General features: G+C 40.2%; 3 protein-coding genes across 4 annotated transcripts; all 3 read left to right on the top strand.

Annotated features, from left to right (window-relative positions):
* The first annotated feature begins 2 nt into the window (after window positions 1–2).
* Window positions 3–2,366, top strand: LOC139926920 (epigen-like). Its single transcript, XM_071918787.2, has 5 exons — window positions 3–164; window positions 628–756; window positions 1,020–1,140; window positions 1,285–1,437; window positions 1,867–2,366. Exons 1-5 carry the CDS (start codon window positions 131–133, stop codon window positions 1,919–1,921), a joined length of 492 nt encoding a protein of 163 aa, XP_071774888.1. The 5' UTR covers window positions 3–130; the 3' UTR covers window positions 1,922–2,366.
* A 1,185-nt stretch (window positions 2,367–3,551) lies between these two features.
* Window positions 3,552–10,492, top strand: LOC139927544 (proepiregulin-like). Its single transcript, XM_071919724.2, has 5 exons — window positions 3,552–3,688; window positions 7,063–7,146; window positions 8,363–8,486; window positions 8,599–8,745; window positions 9,027–10,492. Exons 1-5 carry the CDS (start codon window positions 3,649–3,651, stop codon window positions 9,154–9,156), a joined length of 525 nt encoding a protein of 174 aa, XP_071775825.1. The 5' UTR covers window positions 3,552–3,648; the 3' UTR covers window positions 9,157–10,492.
* Window positions 10,493–14,296: 3,804 nt separating this feature from the next.
* On the top strand, window positions 14,297–21,151 carry areg (amphiregulin). 2 transcript variants are annotated; one of them, XM_071919848.2, is made up of 6 exons: window positions 14,297–14,452; window positions 15,471–15,641; window positions 16,576–16,798; window positions 16,976–17,149; window positions 19,072–19,187; window positions 20,771–21,151. In XM_071919848.2, the coding sequence occupies exons 1-5, from the start codon at window positions 14,416–14,418 to the stop codon at window positions 19,163–19,165; spliced, it is 699 nt and encodes a 232-aa protein (XP_071775949.2). In that variant the 5' UTR covers window positions 14,297–14,415; the 3' UTR covers window positions 19,166–19,187; window positions 20,771–21,151. The 2 variants fall into 2 exon arrangements, with proteins under 2 accessions (XP_071775949.2, XP_071775941.2); XM_071919840.2 differs by having other exon boundaries at window positions 15,468–15,641.
* Window positions 21,152–23,422: the final 2,271 nt, after the last annotated feature.

The following is a 23,422-nucleotide window of genomic DNA, read 5'->3' as shown; positions in this document are numbered from 1 at the left end:
GTTGACATCTTTTCAAAGGTTGGAGAGGCTATATAAAGCTGAGCACAGACCTGTACTTAATCACACTGCATGCACCTCTCCCCTAACGAGTTAGTTAAGACGAAAACATCTCACTGTGTCAGAAGGCAAGATGTTTACTCAAAGGCAGACAATCCTGGAGAAGGGTAAGTTTCTACTTTATTTCACGTTTCAAATTTGAAATGACTAAAATGAGGGGCAGGATGACAACACACTCTGACCTTTTCACAGGCAACTTAAGCTTTCAAATTGTTTTTGTAAGTTTTATAGTCTTGAGATTAGTTTAAATTCACTGAGAATATTTTGATAATAGTCCTTAAGTATTACTACTTTCATATCATTCATGTGTTTTGATGAGTTTTAGAGTAAAAGAACCACAGTATTTCTGGTGTTTGGTAAAGACATTTTTAACGACTTACAACAGAAGTGCAGAGTGCTCAAAAATATAAACTCTGGGTACTACAAGGTGCTCATGAAGAAAATACTGAAATTGTTAAAATAGAAAGAGAGCCATACAAGGCTTACTTCAGCTAGGGAGCAAAATTAAGATTTTCAACAGTAGGTATCTAACCTTGCCGTTTTGTGTCGTCCCCCCTCCATGTGTTTCAGTTATCTTTTCAGTGGCGGCAGTGCTGACCCTCCTGACCACAGCAGGCCAATCTGCAACACTAGACAACCTTCATCCAACAGCCGGCCCTGCGGTGTTGGACCCCATGCTCACAACTCAGCCAGACAATGGTAAGTCTTGTGTTTACCTTGGGCTCTGGATGTTTGCTTCAATACCGATTTAGCTGGTCAGTTGTCAATTTGAGCTGAAAGTCACTAACCAGTTATGTTGCTATTAATTGAGAGTGCATGCCTTGATGATCCTGGCTAGTGGCTAATGTAAGGTAAAGTACTTTTTTGAGGGGGAAAGTACTAGTTTTGAGCGATGAGTTGTAAAAGCTATTGTGTTTACAGTCTCTCTCTCTCTCTCTGTGTGTGTGTGTGTGTGTGTGTAGGCAGTATGGAGGAACCCCGGGTTCTGCGAATGCACAAACCATGCAGGGAGGAACATGCCAACTATTGTGAAAACGACGGCCAGTGCATGTACCCACAAGACACCGACACCCCTTCCTGCATGTGAGATATGAAGCATTATCACACACACCAACACACTTTTACATGAAGATTTATCACGACTGAAGCACTGTTTCATCTCCATGTGTGCATGTTGATTCGTGTTCCCCTTGGAATGCGCTCACACTGTTGTCCCTGTGTCTGTAGGTGCAAGCCCTCATACAGCGGGACGCGTTGCCTGTTTTTCGTTGGAGGCTCTCAGATTGCGCCCAACTACGAGGAAGTGATTGGCATCGGTGTGGGCGTGGCCATGCTCATCTTTTTCCTCGCCATCATATTCTACTGCTGTGTCCGTAAGAGGTGAGCATCTGCTGGCTGTGCAGGTTACAAGTCCTTTTCCTAGACAATACGGTTGCTTTTCTTGACCTTGGCTTGGATAAGTGAATCAATCACAGCTTTCGTGGCATCACTCATCAAGTCATGTCATATTTATCTGGGACTTCTCCATATATCATGAATTTAAGAATGGATTTTTAGTGTTATATTTTTTTTTCAGTTGGATTAAAACAATGTAGACTTGCAGTTTCCATAATCTTCCAGTTTATCATTTGATTCAGTCTTTCAAGCATTTAACACAAGTCAGTTGCCTGGGTGTAATCACCATTATTAATAGTTTAACAACTGTTGAGATAAAATAAGTTTACATTTCTGTGTTACACCAAACATCAGTGACCACGGCTGGTTAGTCAGCTGGTTTGTAATTGTCTGTCAATGTCTTTTTCTTTTCAGGTGCACCAAATCAGCACAGATGATAAAACTTGCACCATCTGAGAACTCAGTGTGACTCCAACAATTCACTGTCCCTTGTCATCATCATCATCATCATCATCATCATCATTGTCATCATTGTCATCATTGTCAGTGCCGTCACTATTTGCATAAATGTAAAAAAATCATATGGCTATGAAAATGACACAGATAACAGGATTATGAGAAGTGGACAGGGCAAAGCAGCAGATTTTTATTTTTATTTTTTCATCCAATGTGGATAAAGATGGCAGCCTTTCAGTTTGACATCATTGACCTCTGTAGCCTACAGTGCAGAGCATCCAAATGTCAACTTCTGTTTCTGCCTGTCAAAAAAAGCTTAGCTAACATTTTGCACTATATGGCACAGGGAGATCTGCTCAAGGAGACTGAATAGCATCAGTGCCTATTTATTGTAATAAATTAACTTATTTAATGTGCCACATGTATTTAAAGTTTTGTAATAAATGTATGAAAATGAACCTTATTGTGTTGCTTGAATTTCTATGAATTAAAAGATGGGTAGCAGGCAGGCAGGCACACACACACACAAGCACAGAAGCACACACAAACAAGCACGCACACACAACAAACATACACAAACAACTTTTTTTTTAAGATCTGACTTCCTCAGTGAAACTTTCTTAAAACTCTTAGCGGTAAATGCGGTTTGATTGTGTGTGTGTGTGTGTGTGTGTGTGTGTGTGTGTGTGTGTGTGTGTGAGTGAGAGAGAGAGAGAAAGAGAGAAAGAGTTTCATTATAACATTGAAGGATAGATTCAATTTGAAGCGTCCTTCAGATATCCAGGCAAAATGAAAAAAAAACAAAAAACTCAAAAAGGTATAATGAAATAGAAATATGAAATAGAGAGCAAAGCCCATAGGCAAACACATGAGCCGAGTGTTGTGTAGGCCTGTTTAGCAGCATGAGGGAGTTAATCACCAATTTGTCGAGGGGCTCATGGCGAGAGTTTTATTCTGAAATTAGATATCCACTATTTGGATAACTGGTGACTTCTCTTACACAAGTACTGCTGGTGTGAAACGCATTATGGGCTGTTATTATACAGTTAAGGATCATGTTGAGATGTTTGCCTCCGAAACACTGTGTTGTTGTTTTTTAATATGGCACCGATTAATTACATGATTTCCTTTACGAAAAATATATATTCTAATCCTATAATATTTTTTATAAGGATACTATACAAATAGAAACACTTTAAAATATCATGCAGCTGCTATAGGCCTGTACATAAAATCCTATAGTAATAGGGCTACCATCAGAATAGATAGCCTAATAAAAAATATGATGAGGTGACTCTAAACTCACTATTGACTACAGGCTCTATAAGTTCCTAAATGAGTAAGTCTATTACAGGAATATCATAGTGATTTTTAGGGTTAGATTAAGGTTTTCCAAAATTGATATAAACTATATCATATCAGTCACATTCAGTATAAATGTATAGGTGGACTTATATCTGGATTTAAAAAGGTTAAACGTTCAATATAATAAAAGATTGAGTCCTATAGAGACAGCTCCACCTAATTACTGGGCAATAGTGCCTGGAGGGACTGTCTTTTTATTTCTCCCTTTGAAGTGCGAAATTATCGAGATGACAGGAGTCGATCACCACACCCAAACCAAACCGCAAGGTCGAGCCAATTGGTTTCCAGGTTCCACGGTCGGAAACGCCTATAATCCAGATCGGCGCATACCTGTCTGCCCACCGAGCTCCCCGTCAGCGACCTGTCGGCTCCGAAATGGGGAACAGCAAGCCATCAGCCCTCCTGCCGCTTTTCGGTAAGTTGTTTTCTTAAATGTTAGATAGGATTAAGTCAGACTACGCCAAAGGTTTAGGGCTTGTAGTTTGGCTGTGCTTTGATTTGCTGTTTCTTGGGCGTCATTTGGGTATGGCAAGGCTTGGCACTATATAGCCATACCAGGTGAGTCAGAATGAAGTCTTGCAGGGTTATCGTTATAATGGAGAGCAAAGATCATGCAAAATTCAAGACAGAAATGTATTTGGAGTCTATCTAACAAAGGGAGCAACGAAAAAAAGGAGGGACATCACATCAGGAGAGCATTAAGACCACTGCTCCTTTTAAGATGATAGTTTGGCGACCTATACTGTACTAAATACGTTTAATCATCACCAATATTATCTTGTTAGTCATAGATAATTGCGCTACTTGTCCCCAGAAATGGAGTCGATCTTAAGTGGAAGTTTTGGAGGCAAAATATTAGATGCAGGGACTTCGCCATGCCTCAGTGTTTAGTGAACTGACGAACTCCCCTGCCGAGGGATGCAGAAGGATGTTGAGAACTCAATGTGCAATGAACTTGAACTTTCTATTGTATTAAGCCAGATGGAGAACATGTTTTAATAAGGCATCGGCGTGTTGTATAGTTGTCTTTGCAAATAACCTCCTTTACGAAAAAGAACTACAGTAGACCGATAATGAACTTTAGAAGGATAGGGGAGAGCAGGGCTTGTTGTCACACTTTTTACTCATTGGTGTATTTCTCAGCAGTGCCTTACTACTGAGATACAATTTTTTTTTCTAGCTACATTAAGGTCTTCTCCAAAAAATTGTATTTTTACATTTTGAATAATTTACAGGAAGAAAAAGTTATTACTGATGAAATACCACTTGACAACTTATGACAACTTACCCCATGTCAGGGCATGTTGTCACACATGACGGGGCATGTTGTCACAAGTGTGCTGTGTTTGTGCACACAATTCCATTTCCTCTGAAGTATATATACTATAATAACATGAAAAACATGAAAAACCATCTCTTGTATTGAAAACAACATACTTCATCTCAGAAATCGACACCCAGCACACACCAGGTAAAATAACCTGTCCCTTACCCATCCTGGGATGCTCAGACAAACATAAATTCTGATACAATTTCTAACAGTATGGTAATGTACATGTAATATATACACATTTAATTTGAAGTTTTATTATGTAAAATGGCTTCTTAGTCACTTAAAGAAAACAGTAATAATGTGAGGCTGGACCAGCAGAGAGGCCACTTGCTACACAAGCCAAAGGTTTGTGGGTGCAAGTACCAAAATAATATTTATTCAGAAAAGAATGAATGTAAAGCTATTTCTAATCCAAAAAAAAAAAAAAAAAGGATTTGGATAGTTATGACAACATGCCACAAAATCAATGTGACAACATGCCCCACCCAGGCCTTCCTGACAGAGGTCCCTTCCCTGAGCTCAGAGCTTCACTAAACCATTCAAATGTATTATCAGGTTATAGCTGACCCTTGCTTTTATGTTTCACAATGTGTAATTATTTTGATTCCTCTATAAGAACAAAATGAGAAGAAAAATATTTTCATTATTTACTTTCAGGTATACAAATTGCTTTTATATTATAGTGTTTTGACTTAGACTGTTGTATTCAACATAGGTAACTTCTTATTAAGAAGGTAAACATTTTTGTAATTGTACGCTTGACTCTAAAATATTTAGTTTCAGAAAAAAAGCCACTGAGACAACTTACCCACGTGACAACTTGCCCCGCTCTCCCCTACTATATTTCACCAAAAATGTAATTTCCTATGCGAATATTATAGGAATATTATTGTGATACCATAGGAAATCTTTTAAAAAATGCTGCCGAACACCATTCCAAATAATGTCACTATATAAACTCACTGTTGAGTATCACAGACACTATAAGTTCCTATAGGATTATTATAGGAATATTATAGGCTAGTGATTTTTCTTTGGGGCTTAAGTAATATTCACAGCCACCTCAGGCTTCCCTAATAATTACTTTTAATTGCTAATTCAACTTCTTTCTTGCTACTCAGTACTGTGCTCTGTTTGGGGTGTGTGTGTGTGTGTGTGTGTGTGTGTGTGTGTGTGTGTGATTAACAGTGTGTTTATCATGACTACTGGACCCATCCATCACAGCTGTGACAGTATGAGCCACTGATAATCTTTCTGTCTTTTTATAGCTCCTGATTGTACAGGTCAAAAGTTTGTTGTGGCCCTGCTCACCTTTATCCTTTGAAGCTGAAAACCCTTAAACAGCGGAGCAGCCATTTTGCATTGCACATAGTCAAACGTCACAAATGTACAAAAGAAAATGTAGAGGTTAATTTCCTTGTGTGTACCAGATTGTGCAAATTGTTTAAAAAAATACGTAGGGTAGGGTAAATGCTGTTCACCTGTGACATCATGAAGTAATACTTGAAGCTTATCGAGAAAATATTGGCCCTTGTCATGCCATCGAGATTAGAGTTAGTAATAATAAAAAGGTTGAATAAATAATGATTAATTAAGTAATAAAGAGAAGTGGCTTCGTCACCACTTCCAGCTCCTGGGCTGTGTACTTTACACCAAACAACCAAGTCAGAAACACCCAACAACCGACCTGGATCCTCTCCTCAGAAAACAGATGAAAATAGTCGTGCAGCCATAACAACGGACCATGGATGTATTAGCAACAGACAGACAGGGAGCGATGGCGAGGGTTTGGTTGGTTCGGTAGCTAGTATAACCAGAGTTACCTGGATACGCTGCCGGCACACCGTCCTGACGAAGCCTGTTTTTTTTTGTCTGGAGGGACGTGGGCGTCTGCACATGCCGCACGTTTCCCCAAGTTGTGCAGGCTGGTACAGGCAGAGGACCAGGCAACACCAGCCACACCACACCACGTCCTACCTGCATAGTTTACACAAGAGAGAAGTCGTGAGCAATAGGAATTATAAGCTTCTAATTATCCATATATTAATGATCTTTGAATGTTTCTTTGTGCCGGTGTTTATTTTGTTTTGTTTTGTTTTTACGAAAATGAACATTTTGGGGTTAAATGTTTAAAAAGAGAGTACATAACAGTTTTGCAAGATGTCAAATCTTTGATGCTCAATATATCAGCCGCACTCCACCCACAGAAGACTTTATAATTCCAAGCTCCAAAATGTTGTGGACTAAATTATCATGATCAATTTCAGAATCACTGTTGTTCACCAAGTATAATAATGGTGAGGTGAATTAGTCTTGATGACATTATAGAGATGTATCATCAACGTACAGAGTAAACCAGTAGATACAATACTGACCTACACAGCACTGATACAATGGGACCTTATATGCAATGCAAGACATACAAATATTCTCCTGAAATATTGTCTTTTCTCCAGGTGTCATGCTGGTCTGGCCTCATGTGTTCACCAAGAGTGTCTCGTCCAAACTGCAGACTGCAGCCAGCGCCTCTCTATCTGCAGGTATTTCTCTATCTGCAGGTATTTACTATGGCCGCTGCTGCGTTAGGGTTTTACTTGCACGTGTTTGAGTCCTGCTGCTGTTGCAAAATTCTGTGAAAGTCTCTAGGAAAACCAAGTGCTTCGCCAGAGTCACTTTATTCGTCAAGGACAATAAAGGTACAGGAATTTGTCTCGGTAGTATTGGTGCAGACACACGTTGGCAGATTATAGAGTTTTGAGAAATTATAGTTTTTTAGTACCAACACACACACAGTACAATGAGAACCGGGCATACAGCAAGTCCCACAATGGACATTAAACTATATATATCATTCACATTCAATATTACACATTTAAAATTATGGTTTCCACTGTAGAGGGAAGTATACTGTGTGTACAAGTGTGCCATGAGGTAGTTGTATATAGACGGCTATACTCTCTAAGCACACAGCCTTAGCATTTATACCTATAAAACAGATAGATAGATAGATAGATAGATAGATAGATAGATAGATAGATAGATAGATAGATAGATAGATAGATAGAAAACTTTATTGATCCCAGAAAGGAAATTGAGTCGTCATAGCAGCCAAGACACACAGATGATAAAATACATTAAAACACAACAGATAAGAACGCAAGAGGCGATTATGGCTAAAAAACAAGTGACTAAATGAATAAATAAAGATATAAATACTTGACAAGTTAAAAATAATAAAAGTTAGTCCACAGACAGTTTAATTTCACCAGGCCTGGCAAAGGCAGATGAATTGTAGAGTCTGATGGCACCTGGTAGGAATGATCTCCTGTATCGCTCCTTTACACACCGGGGTTGAATTAGTCTGTAAGGTATTTGCTAAGACTGTGAGGTGGCAAAATGTGCAAATACAAAGTGACACAGGACTGTGCAAACATCGCTCAGTTAATAATGAATAAAATGATAATTACCAGTAACAGGAGTAGGTTTTGTCCAGAGAGCGGGGGTGTGTGAGGTGTGTATCAGAAGGATATTGACCGGGGTGAAAGGGAAGAAGCTGTAGGGCTGCACCTCTCGTGTCCCAAAGGAAAGTTTTTGGAACAGTCTTCCCTGCTCTTTTCTTTGCAGCAGATGTACGTCTAACCAATGTGTATTCATCACAAAGGGCCAACAGAACAGAGTGACACTCAGAATTAAATGTGTGAGATGTGTGTGTTGCCTATGAAAAGATTTCCAACAGTTGTCTCATTGCGGATTCAGAGCAGGAGGAGCAGCGCCCTCGTGTGGCGAAGGTTACAACACAGAGTTGCGACGCCGCGCTAGATAACTACTGCCTTAATGGCCAGTGTATGCTGCTGCTGGACCTCAACGAGCACCACTGCAAGTGAGACTCTGAGTGTGTGTGTGTGTGTGCGTGTGTGTGTGTGCCTGCGTGTATGCTAACATGTATGAACATTGTCTGTCAGAGCTTACAGTGCAGTGTGTGTGTGTTGCAGGTGTGAGAAAGGCTTCTATGGCCCCAGGTGCGCCCACCTGGAGCTGGTCTTCCGGCCAATGGCAGAAGAGCAGCTGGTTCTCACCATTGTCTGTGTGGCTCTGCTGATCATAGGGCTGGCTGGAGCCCTTTACTTCTGCTGCAAATGGTAAGGCTTTTGTCTCTGAGTGAGTGAGTGAGTGAGTGAGTGAGTGAGTGAGTGAGTGAGTGAGTGAGTGTGTGTGTGTACCTCATTATTATGACTTATGATGAAATGTTACCATCTGCCAGTGTTTGAAAGGGGTTTATAAGCCCAGGCAGAATATTCTCAACCCATAGAAGAGTGTGTAATCCTTGAATTGAAGTGAAAACATTTCGTTTTCTTTTGTGCCTTTTTTATAAAATGCTAATAATACATCAGTAGAATAATATGCTGCGTTATTTTTACAGGTATAAGAGAAATAGATTCCCACGCCAGCAGAAGCAACAGGGGTACCAGGGAGTGCAGAGTGCTTGGTGTGTGTGTCACACCTGCTGCTTCCCCTGTCCCATTTCCCCAAATGAAATTCTCAACATATGACTTTACCCAGCTAGCATACACTCGGTGGCTGGTTTATTAAGTAGACCACTTGTTCCTACACAGCATGTCACATGGCTGTGGTTCACCATGTTAAGCAGGTATGTAGGGATGCAGTGATTTATTGACTATTAAAATGGTAAAAACAAGCGAACAAAGAGACTTGGAGCGTGGGGTGATTGTTGGTGCCAGGTGCACCAGTTCTAGCATTTCAGAACCAGCCTCTTCCTCAGGTTTTAACATAATGACAAGGTTAGGGTTGGGTTGAAAAAACATTTTGTGGGCGACAACGCCTCCAGTGATGAGAGCAGTTCAAGGAGAATGGCAGAAATTGTGAAAGCTGGCCACAAACCGGCAAATATCAAGTGTCATAAATCGACCAACAAGCCTGTGGAATATTTCTGACACCTTGTAGTGATCCACATTTTCAGGAATTCAGGCTGTTCTCACAGGAAAGGCGGTCTCTGATAATCGATACCTAATGATGTACCTTTTAAACATCTCAATGAACAAGCCATGGCACGTCAATAGATTCTGCAGAATTGTGCTGTGAGGTATGTGACGCGAATTAAATGCACACAACACAATCACATTACCATTTTAGGCTCTCGTCACTCATTGCCTGAGGTTTGATTTGAATATTTCACAGACCCTCCTGAGGCTCCAGGCTACATCGCAGATCTTTTAATCTCTTTTGAGTTGGAGAGCAGCCTGAGCTCCAGGAGGCACGGCCTTCCTGGCCATTTCAAAACTATAGGCTTCAAAATAAAGGTGATCAGGCCGTCACCATCTGGACGCCCTGCATGACAAGCTTAGTGTCAAAATCAGTGCCTTTTTGAATCACTTCTTAATATACATTTTTACACGCAGGTTTTTCTATAATATGTATTGACTTATTTTATTATATTTGCCTATTTTATTCTTTTTTTCAACACTGTTTTTAATTTATATTGGCATTTATTCTTTAGCTTGTCTTAGCTTTTATTTATTAATGCTTTTTTTCTGTAAAGCCCTTTGTAACTATGCTAAATAGTGCTAATAATAATAATAATAAAATGTTTTACTATGATTATTATTAAACTGGCCACTGATTGTAGAGGTTGTGTGTTCTGGTATTACCAACTGTGTTTAGTCTGCAGTATTCTCATTTTGATAAGTTATATATATATAGAATATTAGTGTGCACACTGAAAATCAGTTTTGGAATCTCTGTTACTGCTGAATACTTTGTGGAATTAACCTCTGGTCTGTTTCACACAAAAATGAATAGAATTTGAATTGTTTGTTCTCGTATATCTCAAATTCCTTTTTTCATTTATATAAACATTTTCATAAACTAGTTTTGTGTCTTATTTTACTTGACATTCATGTTGGGTAAGGCTGCTGTCTGAAGGATACATCTGAGGGTTTTATTGCCTCTGAAGCTCTGTCTTCAGATTCTTCTCAAGTCTTCATAAAGTCTTCACATTTTTCTGACATGAAATCAGAGTTCCTGTGAAAAATGTTCCTCCCATTTCTGATTCCACTCAAAACACCTTTAGAGTTTCTCATGCACTGTACAATGCACCCTTCAGTTGTGTCACACCTCCCCTAACCAGTGCCATCATGGAGGATCATTGGAGAAATGGAGCTGTCAAAATATCTAACAACTGAGCTAGAAAAACAGAGATATCTCAAAAGTATAGTCGTGGTGTGGGTATGAAGCTATTATTGTATTACTGTAGCAACACATCTGAGAACTTGTATGTTGGAATTTACACACAGAAAATATTAAAGCTGCTCGTCTGCTTGGCCACACAACAGCCTAAGTGAGTCCTGCTTGATCTTGTAGTTTTTATCATTATAAAAGAGAGTGAAGATCATGCAAACACAGCCAGAGATTTACTTGGAAGCCATATAACATCTAAACTAACATCAGAGCTTTCATGTCCAATGTTCGCTCCAAGCTGTGTGCATTTTGTGACCAACGTCTAATAGCACATTTACCAAGTAGCAATATCTTGTCACTCATGAGTTATTGCTCCTCTTCAACACCAGAAATATTGTCAATATAAGCGGGGACTTAGACACATCATGGGGTTTAGTGAGGCGACGCTCCCGTTCTGAATGCTGTAATGACTCCAAGGGTATCTGTCAGAAATGAGTACATCTTGTAACACATAGTCTGTGCACACACATACACACCTGTATACACTCAGACTGTCGCTAGCAGCCATCTTACACACATTGCTGACATCAGGATGGATGGAAATATGATACGCTCATTCAACAAAGAGCCTGTGAACAAGGCAGCACTCCACACTGGCTATACATCAGATATCAGAGTACAAGGATTGGCACTTTTGTTCACTTTCACACAAGAGTAGTACACACTGTTTTCCTGCAAAACAAAGTAAAGTGCACCCTGGTTTTCCAGGAGCCCGGCTTCTGTGCTACGATCCCTCTACTGACATGCTAATGAGAATTGCATGGATGTAAGAAAGAAGTAAATCGTCGTCGTGGGGTGAAAACTATCTCCAAGATGTCACCTTCTCAGGATTTAAGAAAAGCCGTCTTCTTATTTTGCTTGACGGCCATGCATTTTTTAGTTTAGTCAATGGGTTTTGAAAGGATTTCATAAGCCGAAGAGTGTTAGACTTTTCCCAACCCACAGAGGAACATGTAAGCCTTGAAGTTAAAACATGAAAAAACACCAAATTTGGAGTTACAAGGTTTTCACATGATGACGGCTACATGCGATATGCAAAGAAATGTGTTCTTAATTACGTCGTTTGTAAGATAGCAGTTGGCTGACCTACTGACCGCAGAGTGTCGGTGTGAGTTAATCGATAACACCACTTTACACTCTGCAACCTCATTAAGGTTGCAACCACAGTCAATGAGCCGTGTTCCAACACTGGCTGAAGCCCCTTTATGTTCCCCATGCTAATGAATAGCCATAATCATACATAAACATGAACCCACTCGCTGTCATTCTGCTCTGTTTAAGGCGTATTTAAAAACACAGATATGCAGACACACACACACACACACACACACACACACAGACACATGGCCGTCTCAGGGGTGTTAAGTCAGTATCTATATTTTGTCCCAGATACAGAATCTTTTGAAAGAAATGTCCAATATTCAGCATGATGATTTAATGTCAGTATTGTGAGGGTTTTATCTACTTGATATTGCCTAGTTATTACCTGAGTAATAACAGAAATAACCGTTGTTGTTCGAAGCCATACTTTAGCCACATCCTCCCACACTCTTGAACATAACAAAAGCTTCCTGCTAAGCTCTTAAGTTGAACAATCAATACTCCCATACTTTGCCAGTTAAACAGAAAAATATTAAGCCTGTCAGCAGCCCAAGGTCATTTTTTTTTCACATTATACATTTACCACTTTTGGAGTTATTTACATATTTGTGTGTGTATGCAGGTGTGTACGCACACTTAAAGCTTGCGTCTAAGTCCGAGGCCTTCTGTGTGTGTGTATGAGTGTGTGTGCGTGTCTGTCTGCTTATCTTAGTGTGGGCACAAATCCGAACTCCTGAGAAGTGGAGGTGTAACCGATTTGAAAAAACGCACGATTTAAAGTTCAGATCAAAGGGCTACAACTGTATTTATTTTATGTTTTATACACCAAGTTTTCATCATCGGCACTATTAGCTACCGCCGGTGTGTTTACAGTGGGCGGCTGTTATGATGTGCTCTCTCCAGGCTTGTGTCAGAGTTTCCACCGTTCCACCGTTTCATATCACATATCCCCAATGCCATTACACATAATATAAACATTTTATTTCAGGCCTTTATAAACAAAATGTGGCAGGAGCGCTGGCCGTTGTGACCGAGGAATGGGATGGAGATGTTCCCGGCATTCCAAGCAGGTTTCTATTGGGATTCCACTTCAGGCAGGAATGATGGGTTAACCTCTCCTTGTAGACACAACAACATAACTAACCAACACACCCTCTCTCTGCAACACCCCACACAAGCCTTAAGGTCTCCTCTTAGTTACAATGTATTCAAACACTGGTCGTCATTTAATCAAACCACACATACAATAATGCGGACAAAGAATTCATCCACCTTATTTACAGTAATAATATAAAACATAAAGAGAGACAGTTAAACATAGAAAACATATTTAATGTTTGATGTTTGGAATCAATCTTTCTACTGATTTGCCTTTCAACCAATACGTGAAGGGATTCATAAGTGAATGGATTTCTATCCAAACTGCATTATAGCTACTGTATTTTTGAAAAAAAAAAAAAAAAAAAAAAAGTGACCTGCTCTTCAGTGTTCAATAAAAAAAAACTCAGCTGGTCCTCTAAAATGTGACTATTCTGTTAGTAAAGGAGTTAATATAGCTTATAACTTCATTAATATTCAATAGTGACTTTTACTTTCATGCCAACAATCACTTTATCAGAGTAGATATGAATTTTTCAGATGTTAGATCATTATTATCATTATCACTATTATCATTATTATGATAATAAAATCATGATATCATTATTGTCTTGTATGGTATCTATGAACTTTGAGTAAAGTGCAACCATTACTCCATCCATTGCAATCGCAAGAGAGTGTGCGTGTGTGTGTGTGTGTGTGTGTGTGTGTGTGTGTGTGTGTGTGTGTGTGTTATAGAGAGGAAAGACAAACGTTGCAGTCGCTTAGTCATGGTTTGAAACTGTAATTATGGCCTTATATGTGACCATAGTGGGAGACGTCCGGAAGCAATAACAGTAAAGGAAGGGGAAACAATTCTCTGTGTGTCTTAATGGTAACCAGCAACAAGTCAGAATACATCAGTAGTTTTGTTCCTGAATCTGTTTCAGACTTATTATTCCCTGACGGAAGCCTTGTCAAGTGAAGGAACATGAGATGCAAAATGTGTTGCCTAAGGCGGATTAATCATTACACACACACACACACACAAGCACACACACACACACACACACACCTGGTCACAGTGTGAACCTCTCTCTCTTGCTTTCTCTCAGACAGACGGACACACACACACCCACACACACACACACACACACACACACATGCATACACACCCTTCCTTCCCCTTAGAATTGAGAGGCAGGCGTTGTCTATAAAAGCTGCACCCAACCCCAGTGCAGATAAAGAGAGCAAAGCACAATCTCTCTCAGCACGGGACAAACACACACTCAAACACACACACGCATACACACACACGCATACACACACTCAGATTAGCACAGAACTCTCTCATATACATAATACTCTCCTGGGATATGAACGCTCTCGTCCTCACCTGTCTCCTGTGTTTCGGTAAGTCTGGACATGTAGATGGTGTGTGTGTGTGTGTGTGTGTGTGTGTGTGTGTGTGTGTGTGTGCGCAGCGCCACAGGTTGCAAAGCAGTGAAATAGAAGGAAATGTAAAATGATAGGGAAGACAGAGGAGGGGGGCAGGAAGACATTTCACCACAAGTAACGACTTGTCAGGAAAGTAGAATATTCAGGTGTTTTAGAGAATAGTGCTTGTGCTTCTGGCTCTCATTGACAGCACCTGCTTGTAGCCCAGAAAAATCAATGGACTTGATTTGAATGATGTGTCTAAGTCATTTGCCTGATTACACCTTGCTGAATAATTGGACAATGGCTACAGTAGCTGTGACCGGTCTAGATATTTGAAGTACTTCATTATCCTTTGGCTGAGTCTCATTCATAGACATTCCTGACAGTTTCAATGATGCATTCAGGTATTGAATGTGGACTGGTTGTACTGGTTTCAGCGCTACTATGTGCCTAATTTGTGAGATCTGATTGCTCTCTCTATTTCAAGATGCATGTATGAGTCAGACTCCTAAAGTAAATGGGCCAGGATTTTTGAATACAACGCAAATTGAAAGTAGCTGCTCATAAAAGGTCATTCTGAAGAGACTTGATTTCAAAGTAATATTTCAGTTTTTATATTTTTACTGACCAGAATTTGATCTGATTTCTGTCTGAATGATGTTAAATGATTGCAATTTAAAGCGGGATACTGCCAATTTTACCAGCTCTGGATTTTACTGTTCATCTTGATTTCTGGTGTCTGGCTTTGGAAGGAAGTCACATATTGAATATAGACTACATGAAAAACATAGAAATTCAAAGTTTCATTCCCCTTTAATGTCTGACTGAGGTTATCTCACTGTATTATCTAATTTGATTGTAAACTCTATCCCTGATTGCTCTTTACTGATTCTAGTTTTCAGAGCTGTGCGTAGAATTGATGTCATCTGATTTTATTTTATTAGATTTTTTTTGCTAATTTCTGTATCTGATTGTGTTTTTCTGGCAGTAGTCTGCAGCGCTCTAGGTGCCCTGGGATCCGAGGACACATTCTCCAGCGGACTGAGCCATGTGACCGGGGGTCCGGCCTCGGGGGAGGACCTCCAGAGTCCGCTGAGCGACGATGAGCTGGAAGTGGATGAAGATCCTTCGGGTGGAGTCGACGGAAGTCACACCCCTCATGGTACTAGACAAAACTAGACCCTTCCACTTGACCTCTTGTTGTTTGGTTGCTTTCTTCTACCTAGGCTAGTTTGTTTTTTCATTCTACTGCACTGAATAGACATACTGCGCTACAGGTACTTGGTTATCCAGTCAAATGCAGGATAATTTGGATTGTGGCTGGTAAGTCTGGTCACAGAGGGCAGGTAGAAGTATTAAACCTGTGTTCAATAAATCTTAAATCAATAAATTATATTCTGAACTTAGAAGTTAAGAAACTAAATTGGCTGATCATATTCTAAATCTACTGACTTCTGTGTCCAGTTGATGCAAAAGTTTGTTTCATTGTCTCTTATGTACTAAAATGACTGCGGTCTAAAATATCTAGTAGCATTTTTTCCGCAGAGCCCTAAACGTTTCTATGTTAGAGGTCACTTGAGGCTTGTAAAAAACTAACCTTGGAGTCATCTCGGAGTTTCTATGTTATCCTCATTAACGTTAAGATTCTTTACAAGAAGTGCGGATGGAAAGGTGCTATTTTTTCTTCAACAGGCTGTCTAGAAAGTAGGCAGACTTTGAACTGACAGTATGGAGCAGATTTTGTCAGTAATTGGAGCAGTTTGCAGGATGTCTGTGTTGATCATATCATTTTCATTTCCTGTACTCATACATCTTGAACTGCTGTCTCACTAGTAAAAATTGGCGATAACAGCAAATGACAGCAAAAAGAAAATAATAATTGATCCGGATTGACATAGACATAGACTGTTACATTGTCTATCTCTTTCCTGCTATAATCATATAATATAATTAATCATATAACCCATTTGAAGCTTCAGCCTAGAAGCTTGTAACTTCAACCTTTATGTTCCCAAAATGACACCATAAGCCTGTCAGAAGCTTTCACCTTCTCTTACCCATGTTAGTGACACTTTGACTGGTTTCTCCTGCTACAGAGGTGCACCTCAGTGAGAGGAAGAAAAACAAAGGCAAGGGCAGGAGGAGGAACAAGCATAAAAGCAAAAGCACCACCGCCCTCAACCCCGAACACACGCTCTACACCAGCGGATACACGTCAGCTAACACCGCCACAGAAGATCCCTGCACTTCCACCCACCTGGGCTACTGCATCCACGGCTTCTGCAAGTACATGGAAGAACTGCAACAGCCAGCGTGTGTGTGAGTACGGCACGAGTGGCTGCTAGTCGAATATAAGCTTCCACATCTCCCCACCTTAAAACTAAATTCAGTGATTGGTTGATTCTCTAATTGTCTCCATCCTTGTTCGTCAAAAAAAAATACAAAAAATACATGAATCGACTAATCAGCTTTCTTTGCTAACTCTTCCCTCTGCAGCTGCATGAAGGGTTTCGACGGGGAGCGCTGCGGGATCCAGACGCTGGAGACCTGGAGGAACGAGGAGGTAGACCAGAACAACGGGGCCGAGGTGGTGCAGACAGTCCTGGTGATCATCGCTGTGGTCCTGTCAGTCATCAGCTGTACTGCCATCCTGCTCATGGCCTGTGCTCAGTGAGTATGCAACACTCACACACACACACACACACACACACACACACACGCTCACACATTTTAACCTTAAAGCTGCACTAGGTACGATTTTTATAGAGAAGAGAGAAGAGCGTCCCATCTCCCCTAATTGAGACCCTGTAGAATTGCCCTCTTTGCCCAAATGACATTCTGGTGTCAGGGATAGAAGTGACAAAGTCCAGAGTCTTGCCAACATCAGATTTTTTGCCTCTCTTGTCCCTTTGGTATCCCTTGGTATAAAGGCTGGTAAACATGAGCGTGCTGTGTGCAGTGTACTTACATCACATTACATCATCTCTAGTTATTGAAGTTCAATTTTTCAAATAGTTACCTCACACTGCCATTTGGAGCTGCTGACGTGTGATGTTGCCTAGTGCAGTTTTAACTGAAAGCTTCTCTAAATTCTGTAGCATGTAACATATGATTCTGTTTCCACTGGGTTGCATTTTGGGATCAAAGACATGCAATGCCCCGTCACAATGTATTAGCTACCAATGAGGCTCTGTCACACTTTTCTGTCACGTTTCTCAGTAGTTGGAGGTATGGTAAGGTGACATGCCAGTGGTTTGGAATAAAAAGCCCTTTACTATTTTTTTGTAATAGGGCAGATTATTGCAGCTTTGAGGTGACTTCTCATGATTGGCGCTTGAGAATGCATGAGGGCAACCATCCACACCCCAGCAGATCCCAATATAATACACACCAGCATCCAAACATCCTGCCCAGAAACACTTCTTGGCATCCGGATACACTGACACATCATAAAGCACATAACACACCCAAACACACCCCTACACACACAACTATTGCTCATGCCTTCACAAGATGAACTCAATGAACATCTAAGAGTTTCAGAGCTTTTAGTGTCGGTGTTTCGTACTTTGATGTACTCAACAAGTTTCCAACAGTATCTGTTCCTAGTAGAGAATTACTCACAATGTTCTTTGTGTCACCTTCTTTTTTTCTTTTTTAGTGACTCATGAAAGTCAGCAAGTTTACCGTATTTTGCATGCACAGTATTTCACTCTAATTGCATGAATTTTATTGTGTTTTATGAATAGATGTGATGGATGAATGAATAGTATTTGCTCAGCTAACTGATCAGCTAACTCAAACGGACTTACCGTAATGGAGTGACAGTTCACCTATAATCACCATTCCTTATCAGTCAGTCACCATATTATATCATAGCGAATGGTATTTGCTCAGCTAACTGATCAGCTAACTCAAACAGACTTACCGTAATGGAGTGACAGTTCACCTATAATCACCATTCCTTATCAATCAGTAACGATATTATATCATAGTCAATAGTCAATAGTCTAAGAGAAAGCATTAACAGCAGTGGAATTACAGCTTTACAGCCACAGTGAGACAGGCGTTGTGCTTGCATATAAGGATACACAGTAGCTGAATGACTTTATTTGGGCGGAGAGAAAATGGCATTTACTACTATGAGACTGAAACTGCTTGTCATAATTGCATTTCTGTACAGACTCTCTTTACTCAGTTTAAATATTTTAGAAAAATATCAACTGTAATAATTAAGTCATGCCACTTTAAGCATTAATTCAAATAATTTAATTTCTTTCCACTGTTCCAATACCTTTCCATACATACCTAAACTTACTGGGTAATTTTACTTTTAACATGTATAATTGTTGAACAGACACGTCAATGACTTAAAAAATGGCAGCCTAAAGAAGTCTTTACTTCACTTAAGAAGTCCATCACAAAAGATAGGTGTCACAAAATATCTTGCTATGCTAAGATATCATCTTGCTCCCAAAACATCTTTTCATGTGTTCCTAAGGAGACTCAAAAGTGTGATCATTTAATAACTGCAGTCATTGTTAAGTGTCATACTTTACTTAGCTTTTGTACTCATATTGAATCTCTTTTAGTTACAGGACACACAAAAACTTTCTGGCAGCTTACTTGGGAACTGGGGCAGAGCAGGAGAAGCTGCAGAAACCCATCAATGACGTCATGGTGTGAGCGGGCGTCAAATAACAGCAAGGTAGGTGTCGCTCTGCTTCAGGCCTACTACTACTACACACACACACACACACACACACACACACACACATTGCACTCGTTCAAAGCTCACCAATTAGTCCATGTGTACCCTAGAGAGGGTTAGGGATTCACTTGTATCAAATCAGTTTTTTGCATATCATGAACTGAATTATATCAAATCAATAAAATCGCGACACAAATTGTAACCCTATCCCATTCATTAGTGACTCAAATCCCACCACTACCCCCCAGATTTGAAAGCTTAATTGCTGGGACTCAAAATGGAGGCACAAAGAATCTCAAATCAATACCCCTTCAACAGCAAGTTGAAGCTCAGGCTGTCTCTCCAGCCTGAGCACTCTTCAGAGTGTTGTGATGCTGTGAAAAGGACCCGTCACTGGGCGCTCCTGTATTTCCAGCGGTGTATTTCAGTGATGTATTTCTTCCAAAGTCTTGCTTAAGGCCTCCAAAGGTGGTGTCGCCCTCGGCTCACAGGAGTCTTAAGCCGAACAGGAAAGAGTGGGCTAGGAGTGACAGAAGAAGTCGCAGGCCTGTTGTTGTTGTTGAATACAGTGAGTTGCGTCACGCGAAGAGGAATCACCAGTAGGCGGATTAGTGTGGATTAGCCGGGGTGTCTCGGCTCGTCCTGCCTCTACACTGTTTCAGGAAAACCCTTCGCACGTTCACACAGATTCACCTGCGTGTCCAAGGATATACAATAACAGCACTTACACACTGTACACGTGATGACCTCAGTTGCTCCACTTACAGTAGCTGTTTACGTGTGGTACATGTGGTCAAGTCTCACACTCTCTTACACACTCACACACACACACACACACAGACTTCACGTGTGGAGACTCCCGTCAATGTAGCCCACACACAGAAATCCTAGCCTCAAGACAATGCGGCCACACAGCATTCTCCTCATAGCCTGCGTGTCACTCAGTGTCCACCCTTAGGAAAGCCAGTCTGGCTCCACATAAAGATTACAACACTCACATGTGAACCCTGTGTAGGCTTCACTGCATCGCTGCATGAACTTTACTCCCAACAAACTTATCTTCCATTATAACACACACACACACACAGTCAAACACATTGGCTAGAAAACCCTATATTCATCATCTTTTGCAGGGTTTTTAAAATATCTCTATGGAAAGTACTAAGTACAATTCTGAGTCAATTATTTTTTGAGTGTATTTTACGTAACTTCAAGTTTTTGTTCCACTATATTTCAAAGCAGATACTTTTTTGCTTCACTACATTCATGTATTTACTAGTTATCTTTAAGAAAAAGAGCATAAATGGACCACTGTGAACTTTAGTTTGCTCTATACAGGTTAATCTACTGAGGATGTAACATCAGGACATTAACATGTATTTTTGATGCTTAAGCACATTTAATATAACTTCAATGCTTACTTCAATACTTAGCTGAACTTAGCAGAATTTTGAATTGACTTTTACTAGACGACTCTTTTACCAGAATATTTCTTTCTTTCTTTATTTGTATATAATTTGTATGCTTCTGTGATGTTTAAACATTGACATGACATTTGATTTCGCTCTGTCTCTCCTCAGCCGGCCACACCATCCGAAGACGAGTCGGACTAGAGGAGCAACACTGAAACCAGTAGAAAGTGTGCAGTGCCTTGACATGCTCTTCAAGCACATTAGAAGCTGTGTAGAAACACTGCCCAGAACTTCAGTAGAATGTAATTTATTTGAGTAATTATTTATTGCTAAACTTTATTGCTAAACTTTGTGTGTTTGTATGTCGGACCATTACTATGTCAAAGACTTACGGAGGAGATGCTGAGCATTCAGTCCGTTGATATACTGTCAGTTAGGTTTTATTTATTGCACTACTATTGTTACTACTATAGGTCAGAGAAACTCTCATCTCACTCTGGAAAAGGGATGGAATTTGATCACCAATAAAGTCTCTCAGTGTTATATTAAGGTGTGTGATGGTGGGTGTTGTTTGTACATGCGTCCTGCCACAATCCCTGCCTGGGTTATGTGTTTACATTCCCTTCTCTGGACGCATCCCATACCTCTGCTGACTGCTCGCACAAACACAGCAGCGTTTCAGCCAAACACAGACGCAACGTGCAGAATAGAAGACAAGAATAACTATGAGAGAAGTCCTGAGAACTCTTTGTGACATCACAAAGGAATTCAGAGCATTATGGCAACACAATGGAATGGGACACTGGAAAATCCTGAGGTGTGACAAGAAGGAGGATCAAATGACTGTAATTTTTTAAATGTTTGATTCTTTGGGAAGTAAACCAACATGAAAGTGAAGTAAAACTAGAAGATAACTTATCTACAGTACACTGACATATCACATCACAAGTTATCTCATTAATTGACAATGGAGGGTTGATTGAGGTCTATTTTTAACTCCTTCTTAAACAAGTTAAATCAACTGTTTAATAGCCAATAGCACAAGAACACAGGTAGGGTGAGGGAAAGCTAGCAATGTAAAATTTTTCCTTGAAGCGATTTAATAGCTTGATATTGGCACTAAATGTTTATTTAGACAATTTAGAAAATTGTAGATAAATTTACACATTTGCCATGTCCATTTCAAACCTGGTGAGAGATTCATTTCTTTGTCATTCATTATTAGAGTTTCTTATTTTTGGGGTAACATTTATAGGTTTTTATTGTGCACTTTGGTGTGCCATCAGGCCCTGTACTTTTTGACCAATTTTATGCTTGACAGAAGCACAAGCATCTACATGTGCTGATGTTGCTAACAGGCCGTAATATTTTCATTAGGTTCTTGCTGAACTGTGCATGTCTGAAATGCCTGTGGTAGCGGTTGATTTAGGTTTTGCATATTGTTTGTTGGACTTCTTTGTTCTTAGTGGGCTTAATCCTTTCCGCAGTAGCTACCGCAGTAGGCCTTGCAAAGTGTACATTAGCCGTAAGTAGTAGTGTGTAGTAGTGAGCTATTACTGGTGTTTTGAAAAGTGCTAAATCCCCTGGCCTGGATGGCCTTCCGGTCAAATATTATACTGTAAGCGCTTCCAGAAGAATTCCCTCTTCTACACAGTATGGTTAATGATTCATTAGTATCTGGGAAACTCCCTTCCACTTCATGACAGGCGAACACACAAAAAGGATAAACGCAGCTGACCAAACTGGCTTTATTAAAAACTATCAGTCCAAGAGCATCTTGGTGGCTCAGTTGGCTGAGGCGCCTACCATGTCCCATATCATTCCCCTCTCTATTCCATCAAGTTCAAGTTCATGTTCATTATTTCTATAGCCCTTCATCACAAGCATGTCTCAAAGGACTTTACAGAGAAGGAGCCTACCTAGATCTAACTGATCAACAGAGAATCATAGAACAGAATGATGCAACACAAACTACATGCAACAACAGGAAGCAGCCCTACACATCGGTCCCAACGGCATATTTCTGTGTTAATACTGTCTAAGCTAAGGGAGGAGAAGAGACTGAGCCAGCCGGTCGGTCCCGAGCGAGATGGTGCATCCACTGTAGCTGAGATGCAGATTTTTATGTTTGTCTTATAATGAAAAACCCTTGTCTTTTTAAATTATTACTGTTTTAAGTATTAATAATTTGTTGTTTAAAATTATTAATAATAAAGCTCGTTATTACTGACATTAACAGCAATGTATCTATAGCCAAATAACTTAATAAAAAAGTAAATATAGAATGTCCTGTCTATTTCACCTCTCTACCTGTCTATAACACACACACCAACCTCTGTGTTGCTACGGCACTGCAACGTTTTGAATAGTGGAGTGACGTCCAAGGCTGTATGAATGGGAATAAGTAGCATTGTGCTTGGACTGGGAGAAAAGGTGGGGGAGTGTCTGGACTGAGCTATTCTGGGAATGTCCAGGTGACCTGAACTACTCTGCTAACACACACACACACACACACACACACACACACACACACACACACACACACAACCACAAGACCTGAACATAATTAGATGGTTCAAGGCAACACAGCTGAAAATAGATTGTACACAAAGAAGGCAGCTCAACTGCATGTAAACACACACAGGAATGCAAGGAAATATTCTATTTATGAACTCTCTGAATAAGTCAACACAAAGAGCCAGTTGCGTATAAATGATTTGCATGATAAAGGCTTCACAATTGCCCCAAAACTGCGGATTTAGCCGATTGGTGCAAAGGAACAAAGGTACAAAGACTGATGTTCGAAGTGGTAATCTGTGA

This window comes from Centroberyx gerrardi, chromosome 8, assembly GCF_048128805.1.
Source record: "Centroberyx gerrardi isolate f3 chromosome 8, fCenGer3.hap1.cur.20231027, whole genome shotgun sequence".
NCBI classification, from domain to species: Eukaryota; Metazoa; Chordata; class Actinopteri; order Beryciformes; family Berycidae; genus Centroberyx; species Centroberyx gerrardi.
This window is presented reverse-complemented; position numbering and strand designations above follow the sequence as displayed.